This window comes from Fringilla coelebs, assembly GCF_963513975.1.
Source record: "Fringilla coelebs genome assembly, chromosome: 24".
In the NCBI taxonomy this organism is placed as follows: domain Eukaryota; kingdom Metazoa; phylum Chordata; class Aves; order Passeriformes; family Fringillidae; genus Fringilla; species Fringilla coelebs.
In genome coordinates, this window is record NC_140050.1 from 5,899,165 (window position 1) to 5,911,017 (window position 11,853).

The following is an 11,853-nucleotide window of genomic DNA, read 5'->3' on the forward strand; positions in this document are numbered from 1 at the left end:
CCGTTCTCCAACCTGTCCTGCTGTCCGTCCATCCCCTCCAATCATCCAGCCCGTCCCATTGTCCAGCCTGTCCCATTGTCTGGCGTGTCCCATTCTCCAGCCTGTCCTGCTGTCTGTCCATCCCACTGTCCATCCATCCCATTGTCTGGCCTGTCCCATTGTCCATCCTGTCCTGCTGTCTGTCCATCCCATCGAATCGTCCAGCCTGTCCCATTGTCCGGCCCATCCCGTTCTCCAACCTGTCCTGATGTCTGTCCCTTCATCCCATTGTCCGTCCCGCCCCGTTCTCAAGCCTGTCCTGCTGTCCGTCCATCTATCCCATTGTCCGGCCTGTCCCGTCATCTGGCCTGTCCTGTTCTCCAACCTGTCCTGATGTCTGTCCATCCATCCCATTGTCCGGCCTGTCCCATTGTCCGTCCCGTCCCATTCACCAACCTGTCCTGCTGTCCGTCCATCCCCTCCAATCATCCAGCCTGTCCCATTGTCCATCCTGTCCCATTGTCCAGCCTGTCCTGCTGTCTGTCCGGCCCGTCCCATTGTCCAGCCTGTCCCATTGTCCAGCCTGTCCCATTGTCCGGCCTGTCCCATTGTCCGTCCCATCCCATTCTCCAACCTGTCCTGCTGTCTGTCCATCCATCACATTGTCCGGCCTGTCCCATTGTCCATCCCCCCGTTCACCAACCTGTCCTGCTGTCTGTCCATCCATCCCATTGTCTGGCCCGTCCCATTGTCCGTCCCGTCCCGTTCACCAGCCTGTCCTGCTGTCTGTCCATCCATCCCATTGTCTGGCGTGTCCCATTCACCAACCTGTCCTGCTGTCCGTCCATCCCCTCCAATCCTCCAGCCCATCCCACCGCCCGGCGTGTCCCAGACATCCCATTTCATCCATCACCCCACATCATCCGGCCCGTCCCATTGTCCGGCCTGTCCCATTGTCCGTCCCGTCCCGTTCTCCAGCCTGTCCTGCTGTCCATCCATCCCCTCCAATCATCCAGCCTGTCCCATTGTACAGCCTGTCCCATTGTGCCCGGCGTGTCCCAGACATCCCATTTCATCCATCACCCCATTTCATCCGGCCCATCCCACTCCATCCCACACCGCCATCCCTCCATCCATCCCTCCATCCATCCGTCCATCCGTCCGTCCGTCCGTCTGCCCTACTGCCCGCCGCCGTAGGGCCAGTTGAAGGTGCTGCCGGACAGCAGCATGTCGCGGATGAGGGTCTCGATGGGCGTCTTGCCCACCAGGCGCATGAAGAAGAGCTGGGAGATGAGGGCGGCGGGCACGGCGCGCAGGGCGGGCAGGCGCAGCAGGAGCCGCCCGAAGCGCTGCGGCTGCGCCGGGAACTGCGCGCGCTCGTACTCGGTCAGCGCCACCTGCGCCTTCTCCTGCAGCGTCTCCACGTGCGCCGGGTCCGACAGCCCGCAGGCGTCTGCGGGGACGGGAGAGGGGTTGGGGTTGGTGGGGGGATGTCCCCAAATCGGGTGGGAACGGCCCCAAATCCAATGTCCCCAAATCCGTTGGGAATAGCCCCGAATCTGTTGGGAACGTCCCCAAATCCATTGGGAATAGCCCCGGATCTGGTGGGAATGTCCCCAAATCCAATGTGTCCAAATCCATTGGGAATAGCCCCGAAATCCGCTGGGAACATCCCCAAATCCAATGTCCCCGAAATGCGTTGGGAATGTCCCCAAATCCAATGTCCTCAAAATCCCTTGGGAATGTCCCCAAATCCCATATCCCCGAAATCCCTTGGGAACGTCCCCAAATCCGGTGGGAACGTCCCCAAATCCCATATCCCCGAAATCCGTTGGGAATAGCCCCAAATCTGGTGGGAATAGCCCCAAATCCGGTGGGAACATCCCCAAAGCCGGTGGGAATGTCCCCAAATCCCATGTCTCCGAAATCCGTTGGGAATAGCCCCAAATCTGGTGGGAATGTCCCCAGATCCAGTGGAAATGCCCCCAAATCCAGTGGGAATGTCCCCAAATCCCATATCCCCGAAATCCGTTGGGAATGTCCCCAAAATCCATTGGGAATGTCCCCAAATCCAATGGGAACGTCCCCAAATCCAGTGGGAATAGCCCCAAATCCAGTGGGAATGTCCCCAAATCCCATATCCCCGAAATCCATTCGGAACCTCTTAAAATCCCAAGTCCCCAAACCCTCACAAAAACCCAAAAAATCCTTTCCCTACCCGCCCCAACCCCAAAACCCCTCAGAACACCCCCAACCCCAAAACCCCTCAGGACAACCCCAACCCCAAAACCCCTCATAACACCCCCAACCCCAAAACCCCTCGTAACACTCCCAACCCCAAAACCCCTCAGGACAACCCCAACCCCAAAACCCCTCAGAACACCCCAACCCCAAAACCCCTCACAACACCCCCAACCCCAAAACCCCTCAACCCCACGCCGCTCACCGGGCGTGAAGAGCGCGATGGCCTTGAGGCAGCTGTACTCCGCCGAATCCACCTGCAGCCGGTTGAGCTTCTCCACCTGCTCCTGGAAGACGCGGATCTGATCCATGAAGGCCACCACCCTCTCGGCCGACATGGGCGAGGCGTGGAAGCCGGCGGCCGCCAGCAGCGGCGCCATGTGCAGCGGCAGCGCCGACTGCGCCGCGTTCAGCACGAAGAGCTCGCTCCAGCTCAGCCGCAGCAGGGCCACCTGGTCGGACACGGGCAGCTCGGGGAAGAAGGGGATGTTGCGAGCCCACTCCACCGTGCTGAAGAGGAGGCGGGCGGCCAGCTCGCAGATGTTGTCGATGCCCATCACGCTGCCCGGTTGGTGGTGGGGTTGGGGTTGTTGTGGGGTGTACTGGGAGCTGTAGCGAGCCGCTGGGTAGGGTTCGGCGCGCAGCAGCTGGGAGATCAGCTCCGATACCGGCTGGCCGTTGAAGAAGTCGGCGGTGGGGAGGGGGTTGGGGCTGCTGCTGGAGTGGGTGGGGGGGATTCGGCCCCGTTGGACGGCTGGAAGGGGGAGGAAGGTCAGGGTTTTTGTCCCAATCCCAAAAAATCCCATTAGATCTGCATCGCGACCCTAAGGAGTTCCACTGGATCTTCGACCCTAAAAACATCCATTGGATCTTTCATACATGGATCCTACTGGATCTTCATCCCAACACCAAAGAAACCTTCTGGATTTTCACCCCAATTCCAAAAAATTCCACAAGATTTGTGTCCCAATCCCATGCTGATCCTACTGGATCTTCATCCTGATCCTACATGGATCCTACAGGATCTTCATCCCAACACCAAAGAAACCTACTGGGTTTTCATCATGACCCCAAAAAATCCCATTGGATTTGCATCGCGACCCTAAAAAGTTCCACTGGATCTTCATGCTGATCCTACACGGATCCTACTGGCTCTTCATCCCAAACCCAAAGAATCCCACTGCATTTTCATCCCAATACCAAAAATCCCACATGATCTTCATCCCAATCCCACATTGATCCTACTGAATCTTCATCCAGATCCTACATGGATCCTGCAGGATCTTCATCCCAATCTCAAAGAAACCTACTGGATTTTGATCCTGATGCCAAAAAGCCCCATTGGATTTGCATCCCGATCTCAAAAAGTCTCAACGGATTTGCATCCTGATCCTACATGGATCCTGCAGGATCTTCATCCCAATCTCAAAGAAACCTTCTGGGTTTTCATCCCAATCACAAAAAATCCCATCGGATTTGCATCGCGACCCTAAAAAGTTCCACTGGATCTTCGACCCTAAAAACATCGACTGGATCCTTCATACATGGATCCTACTGGATCTTCATCCCAATCTCAAAGAAACCCTCTGGATTTTCATTCCGATCCCACATTGATCCTACTGGATCTTCATCCTGATCCTACATGGATCCTACTGGATCTTCATCCCAATCTCAAAGAAACCTACTGCGTTTTTATCCCAATCCCAAAAAATCCCATTGGATTTCCATCCTGACCCCAAAAAGTCCCACTGGACTTTCATCCTGATCCTACATGGATCCTACTGGATCTTCATCCCAACACCAAAGAAACCCACTGGGTTTTCATTCCAATCCCACATTGATCCTACGGGATCTTCATCCTGATCCCACATGGATCCTACAGGATCTTCATTCCAATACCAAAGAAACCCTCTGGATTTTCATTCCGATCCCACATTGATCCTACTGGATCTTCATCCAGATCCTACATGGATCCTGCAGGATCTTCATCCCAATCTCAAAGAAACCTACTGGATTTTGATCCTGATGCCAAAAAGCCCCATTGGATTTGCATCCTGATCCCAAAAAGTCTCAACGGATTTGCATCCTGATCCCACACAGATCCTACTGGATCTTCATCCTGATCCTACATGGATCCTGCAGGATTTTCATCCCAATCCCAAAAAATCCCACTGGATTTTCATCCTAATCCCAAAAAATCCCATTAAATTTTCACCCCGATCCCAAAAAATCCCACTGGATTTTCATCCCGATCCCACACGGATCCTACTGGATCTTTCTCCTGATCCTACACAGATCCTACTGGATCTTCATCCCAATCCCAAAGAAACCCCCAAAAAAATCCCACAGGATTTTCATCCCACTCCCACATAGATCCCACAGGATTTTCATCCTGATCCCACACGGATCCTACTGGATCTTCATCCCAATCCCAAAGAAACCCCAAAAAAATCCCACTGGATTTTCATCCTGATCCTAAAAAGTCCCACAGGACTTTCATCCCAATCCTACACGGATCCCACTGGATCTTCATCCCAATCCCAAAAAATCCCATTAAATTTTCACCCCGCTCCCAAAAAATCCCACTGGATTTTCATCCTAATCCCAAAAATATCCCATCAAATTTTCATCATGATCCCAAAAAAATCCCACAGGATTTTCATCCCAATCCCACACAGATCCCACCAGATCTTCACCCCGCTCCCAAAAAACCCCATTAAATTTTCACCCCGATCCCACACAAACCCCCTAAAAAAAACCCCAAAACCGATTAAAACCCGATTTCTTTCCCCTCCAAACCTGGCATTCCTGGAATTCCCGGGATTCCTTGGGAATCTTTTCCCTACCTTCCTTCCTCATGCCCACCCGGAAGCACTTCTTGAGGCGGCAGTACTGGCACTGGTTCCGGTGGTGCTGGTCGATCTGGCAGTCCCGGTTGGACCTGCGGGAATCTTCGGGATCAGGCGGAATTCCCGGGAATTTCATCACCCCCCAAATCCATCCCAGAGCCCATCCCGCGAGGTTTTATGGGATTTGGTGGGAATGGTTGATGGTGGTGGGGTTTTTGTTGGGTGATCCCAAAATAATCTGGTTGGATTTTTGTCCTTATCCCAAAAAATCCCATTGGATTTTCATCCTTATCCCAAAAAAATCCCGTTGGATTTTTGTCCTGATCCCAAAAAGTCCCATTGGATTTGCGTCCTGATCCCAAATAAATCCCATTGGATTTTCATCCTGATCCCAAAAAAATCCTATTAGATTTTCATCCTGATGCCAAAAAATCCCATTAGATTTTTAGTCCTGATCCCAGTAAATCTCGTTGGGTTTTCGTCCTGATCCCAAAAAGTCCCATTGGATTTTCGTCCTGATCCCAAATAAATCCTATTAGATTTTCATCCTGATGCCAAAAAATCCCATTAGATTTTCATCCTTATCCCAAAAAAATCCTGTTGGATTTTCGTCCTTATCCCAAAAAATCCTGTTGGATTTTTGTTCTGATCCCAAAAAATCCCAACAAGTTTCCACCCTGATCCCAAAAAATCCCACCAGGTTTTCATCCTTATCCCAAAAAATCTCATTGGATTTTTGGTCCTGATCCCACTAAAATCCCATTGGATTTTTGGTCCTGATCCCAAAATAATCCGGTTGGATTTTCATCCTGATCCCAAAAAATCCCACCAGGTTTTTATCCTGATCCCAAAAAATCCCATTGGATTTTTGGTCCTGATCCCAAAAAATCCCACTGGATTTTCATCCTGATCCCAAAAAATCCCAGCACGTTTTCATCCCCACGGGGTTCTGGGATAAAGTGAGAGAATTCCCAAAATTCCTCAGAGCCTGCAAAATTCATCCCAAAATTCCCAAAATCCCAAAAATCCCTGCAAAAGGGGTTCCTGGCTGATGGATTCATCCCAAAAATTCCCAAAATTTTGGAAAAGGGATCCAAAATTCCTGGAAAAGGGTTCCTGGCTGATGGATTCATCCCAAAATTCCCAAAATTTTGGAAAAGGGATCCTGGCTCACGGATTCATCACAAAATTCCCCAAAATTCCCAAAATTCCCTGGCAAAGGGGTCCTGGCTCATGGATTAATCCCAAATTCCCTGGCAAAGGGGTCCTGGCCCATGGATTCATCCCAAAAATTCCCAAATTTTTGGAAAAGGGATCCAAAATTGCTAAAAATCCCTGGAAAAGGGGTCCTGGGTCACGGATTCATCCCAAAATTCCCAAAATTTTGGAAAAGGGGTGCAAAATTCCCAAAAATCCCGGGAAAAGGGATCTTGGCTCATGGATTCATCCCAAAATTCCCAAAAATCCCTGGAAAAGGGATCCTGGCTGATGGATTCATCCCAAAATTCCCAAAATTCCCACACAGAATCCCCCATCCAAACCCCTCCCCACTCCAACCCCACTCCCAGACCGATCCCAGAGCAGGAAATCCCATCCCAAGCAGGAACAAAAAGGGAATTTTGTGGAATTTGGGGACGAATTGCGGGGCGGGAGCCGCGGGAACGGCGGCGCGGAACCTTCCGGAATCCCAACACGGAATTAATTCGTCGGCGACAGCCCCGGCGCGGCCGGGAACGTGATCCCGATGAAAAGCAGGAGCAGGAGCCGCCCTGACGTCTCAATCCCGGCCTGAATTCCCAGAAAACGGCCGGGAAAGGGCTCGGAAAAACGGGAAAATGGGAATTATCACCGGGGGTTTTTATTTCGGGATAATTCCGTGGGATTTTGGGGAAAGATCCCAAAATTATCCCAGATTTTTTTTTTTTCCAGGATAATTCCTTGGGATTTTGGGAAAAGATTTTAAAATTATCCTGGATTTTTTTTCCCCTGGATAAATCTTCGGAATTTCAGGAAAAGATCCCAAAATTATCCTGGATTTTTTTTTCCCAGACAATTCCTTGAAATCTTGGGAAAAGATCCCAAATTATCCCAGGATTTTTTTTTTTTTCCGGGATAATTTCTTGGGATTTTGGGGAAAGATCCCCAAATTATCCCAGGATTTTTTTTTTCTGGGATAATTCCATGAAATTTTGGGGAAAGATCCCAAAATTATCCCAGATTTTTTTGCCAGTGGATAAAACCACTTGGGTAAATCCTTGGAATTTTGGGAAAAGATCTTCAAATTATCCTTGGATTTTTTTTTTTTCAAGATAATTCCTTGGAATTTTGGGGAAAAATCCTAAAATTATCCCAGGATTTTTTTTTCCAGGATAATTCCTTGGAAATTTGGGAAAAGATCCCAAAATTATCCCAGGATTTTTTTTTTTTCCAGGATAATTCCTTCTGATTTTAGGAAAAGATCCCAAAATTATTCTGGATTTTTTTTTTGAGGATAAATCCTTGGGATTTTGGGAAAAGATCTTAAAATTATCCTGGATTTCTTTTTTTCAGGATAAATCCTTGGGATTTTGGGGAAAGATCCCAAAATTATCCTTGGATTTTTTTTTTTCCAAGATAATTCCTTGAGATTTCAGGAAAAGATCCCCAAAATTCTCCCAGATTTTTTTTCCCCAGGATAATTTCTTGGAATTTTGGGAAAAGATCCCAAAATTATCCCAGATTTTTCTTTTTTTCCAGGATAATTCCCTGGGATTTTGGGAAAAGATTTAAAAATTATCCTGGATTGATAAAACCACCTGGGTAATTCCTTGGAATTTTGGGAAAAGATCCCAAAATTATCCTGGATTTTTTTTTCCCCTGGATAAATCTTCAGAATTTTGGGAAAAGATCTTCAAGTTATCCTGGATTTTTTTTTCCCCCAGGATAAATCCTTGGAATTTTGGGAAAAGATCTTAAATTTATCCCAGGATTTATTTTTTTCCAGGATAATTCCTCAGAATTTCACGCAAAACTCCCCAAAACTCATCCCAACTTTCTCCACCAGGAATTCCCTCTATCCAAAAAAAAGGAAAAAAATCCCAAATTTTTTATTTTTATTTGAATTCCAAAAACCAGGAAGCGACTTGGGAATTTTATTTTGGCTTTTCCAGAGGAACAAAACTCCAGGATCCGCTTTTGTTCCGGGAATCCAAAGCTGCCCCGAGCTCATTTGCATATTCAAAATGCCTTTAATTATCGCTCCCCGCTAATTACCCGCCCTAATTAAGTCATTAGCACAACGCGGGACTTTGGAGCTTCCCAAATTTCCCAGCTCAGGCTGTGGAAAAATCCCGGAAGGGATTTTTGGGAATTTTATTCCCAGAGAGTTGGGGGAGGGTTGGAAAATCCGGGAGGAATTTTGGGAGCTTTTCCTGAAATTCCCAGGAATTATCCTGGGAAAAAATCTGGGATAATTTTGGGATCTTTTCCCAAAATGATCCTGGGAAAAAATCCGGGATAATTTTGGGATCTTTTCCTGAAATTCCGAGGAATTATCCTGGGAAAAATCCGGGATAATTTTGGGATCTTTTCCCAGAATTCCAAGGAATTATCCTGGGAAAAAATCTGGGATAATTCTGGGGAGCTTTTACCGGAATTCCCAGGAATTATCCTGGGAAAAAATCTGGGATAATTCTTGGGAGCTTTTCCCAAAATTCCCAGGAATTATCCTGGGGAAAATCTGGGATAATTTTGGGATCTTTTCTTGAAATTCGAAGGAATTACCCTGGGAAACAAATCTTGGAAGAATTTTGGGATCTTTTCCCGATATTCTGAGGAATTACCCTGGGAAAAAATCTGGGATAATTTTGGGATCTTTTCCCGAAATTCTGAGGAATTATCCTGGGAAAAAATCCGGGAGAATTTTGGGGATCTTTTCCCAAAATTCCAGAACCTTCCCTGAGCTGGGATGAGGGAATGGGGACCCTCAGAAATTTGGGAATTCCGGGAGCACCTTGGGATTGGGAATTCCCCCATTCCAAACTCTGGGAATTCCCGAAGTTCCGGCAGCTCCGAAATTCCCGGGATTCCATCCCGGATTCCTCAGGGATCCCGGAATTCCAGAGGATCCCTGCTCCCGGTATCCCAGGGGATCCCTGCTCCCGGTATCCCAGAATTCTGGGGAATCCCTGCTCCCGGTATCCCAGAATTCTGGGGAATCCCTGCTCCCGGTATCCCAGAATTCCAGGGGATTCCTGCTCCCGGTATCCCGGAATTCTGGGGGATCCCTGCTCCCGGTATCCCAGAATTCCAGGGGATTCCTGCTCCCGGTATTCCAGAGGCTCCCGCTCAATGCCGGTGCTCCCGGTCCATCCTAGTCCATCCCGGTGTTCCCGGCACTCCCGGTCGCTCCCGGTCCATCCCAGTCCATTCCCGGTCCATCCCGGTGTTCCCGGTTGATCCCGGTCCATCCCAGTCCATCCCGGTGTTTCCGGTGCTCCCGGTCCATTCCCGGTCGATCCCGGTGCTCCCGGTCCATCCCGGTCCATTCCCGGTCCATCCCAGTCCATTCCCGGTCCATCCCAGTCCATTCCCGGTCCATCCCGGCGTTCCCGGCACTCCCGGTACATTCCCGGTCCATTCCCGGTCCATCCCAGTCCATTCCCAGTCCATCCCGGTGTTCCCGGTCCATTCCCGGTCCATCCCGGTCCATCCCGGCGCTCCCGGCATTCCCGCGGCTCTCGTTGGATCCCGGCCGTGCCCGGGGTGAGTCACGGACACCGCGGGAATGCCGGGAGCGCCGGGAACACCGGGATGGACCGGGATGGACCGGGAATGGACCGGGATGGACTGGGAATGGACCGGGATCAACCGGGAACACCGGGATGGACCGGGATGGACCGGGAATGGACCGGGATGGACCGGGAATGGACCGGGATGGACTGGGATGGACCGGGATCGACCGGGATGGACCGGGATCAACCGGGAACACCGGGATGGACCGGGATGGACCGGGATGGACTGGGATGGACCGGGAATGGACCGGGATGGACCGGAAACACCGGGATGGACCGGGAATGGACCGGGATCAACCGGGATGGACCGGGATCAACCGGGAACACCGGGATGGACTGGGATGGACCGGGAATGGACTGGGATGGACCGGGAATGTACCGGAAACACCGGGATGGACCGGGATTGGACCGGGAATAGGAGCGGGATGGACCGGGATGGACCGGAAACACCGAGAATGGATCCCTGGGGATGGACCGGGAATGAACGCCGGGAACGTCGGGAATGGACCGGGAATGGACCGGGAATGCCGGGGATGGACCTGAAATACCGGGAACGGGGGCGGCCGGGGGTGGAGGAAGCCGGGCTGGACCGGGGGACACTGGGATGGACTGGGGGATACTGGGATGGACTGGGGGATACTGGGATGGACTGGGGGACACTGGGATGGACTGGGGGATACCGGGACGGACTGGGGGATACTGGGATGGACTGGGGGACACTGGGATGGACTGGGAGATACCGTGATGGACTGGGGGACACTGGGATGGACTGGGGGAAAACCTCAGCTGAACTGGGAGCCCCTGGGCTGAACTGGGAGCGCTGGACTCAGCTGCACTGGGGGGACCCCTCATTTGTACTGGGAGCCACTGGTTTGTACTGGGAGAGCCCTGATTTGTACTGGGAGACCCTCGTGCTGTACTGGGAGCCACTGGTTTCTACTGGGACACCTCCAGCACCACCACACCGAGACCCCCAACTCATCCCCAACCGGGATCCCCCTGTTGTCCCCCCTCTGTCCCCTCTCTGTCCCCTCTCTGTCCCCCCTCTGTCCCCTCTCTGTCCCCCCTCTGTCCCCTCTCTGTCCCCTCTCTGTCCCCTCTCTCTCCCCTCTCTCTCCCCCCTCTGTCCCCCCTCTGTCCCCCCTCTCTCCCCCCTCTGTCCCCCCTCTGTCCCCCCTCTGTCCCCTCTCTCTCCCCCCTCTGTCCCCTCTCTCTCCCCCCTCTCTCCCCCCTCTGTCCCCTCTCTGTCCCCTTGCTGTCCCCCCTCTATCCCCCCTCTGTCCCCCCTCTCTATCCCCCCTTTGTCCCCCCTCTCTCCCCCTCTGTCCCCTCTCTGTCCCCTCGCTGTCCCCTCTCTCTCCCCCCTCTCTCTCCCCTCTCTGTCCCCTCTCTCTCCCCTCTCTGTCCCCACTCTGTCCCCTCTCTGTCCCCCCTCTCTCCCCTCTCTCTCCCCTCTCTGTCCCCTCTCTGTCCCCTCTCTCTCCCCCCTCTCTCCCCTCTCTCTCCCCCCTCTGTCCCCTCTGTCCCCTCTGTCCCCGCTGTCACCTGCAGGTGTAGCTCAGGTTCCTGCGGATGCTGCGCTTGAAGAAGCTCTTGCAGCCCTCGCAGGTGAACACGCCGTAGTGCTTCCCGCTGGATTTGTCCCCGCACACCACGCAGTCCGCGCCGGCCCCGGGCCGCTCCTCCTCTCCGTGCTCCGCGTCGCTGCCGCCGCCACCGGGGGACGCCGCCTCCTCCGCTCCGCCGCCGCCGCCTCCGGTGCCACCGGCTCCGCCGCCGTTCGGTTCGCCCCAAGCGCCGGCCACCATGGCCATGGCTCCGCGGGGCCGCGGGGGCTCAGCGCCGCATCGAGCGGAGCCTGCCGGTGCTGCTGCTCCTCCCGGTGCTTCTCCCGGTGCTTTTCCTCCTCCCGGTGCTGCTGCTCCTCCCGGTTCTTCTCAGCCCCCTGCTGATTCTGCTCCCGGTGCTGGTTCTGCTCCTGGTTCTTCTCCTCCTCCCGGTTCTTCTCCTCC

General features: G+C 52.5%; 1 protein-coding gene across 1 annotated transcript; it reads right to left on the minus strand.

The window, feature by feature from the left end:
* Positions 1-1,112: 1,112 nt before the first annotated feature.
* Positions 1,113-11,793, minus strand: NR2F6 (nuclear receptor subfamily 2 group F member 6). Its single transcript, XM_084221360.1, has 4 exons — positions 11,387-11,793; positions 5,067-5,161; positions 2,426-2,974; positions 1,113-1,432 (listed from the first exon to the last, which is right to left on the minus strand). The coding sequence occupies exons 1-4, from the start codon at positions 11,653-11,655 to the stop codon at positions 1,158-1,160; spliced, it is 1,188 nt and encodes a 395-aa protein (XP_084077486.1). The 5' UTR covers positions 11,656-11,793; the 3' UTR covers positions 1,113-1,157.
* Positions 11,794-11,853: the final 60 nt, after the last annotated feature.

Bases quoted from the DNA above. Each gene is read 5' to 3' on its own strand.
- NR2F6 (XM_084221360.1), bottom strand. From the start codon at position 11,655: ATGGCCATGGTGGCCGGCGCTTGGGGCGAACCGAACGGCGGCGGAGCC. The intron at 2,975-5,066 runs GTAGGGAAAAGA...TCCCCCTTCCAG, and splicing joins GGTGGGCATGAGGAAGGAAG to CCGTCCAACGGGGCCGAATC. The intron at 1,433-2,425 runs GTGAGCGGCGTG...CCGTCCCCGCAG, and splicing joins CATCGCGCTCTTCACGCCCG to ACGCCTGCGGGCTGTCGGAC.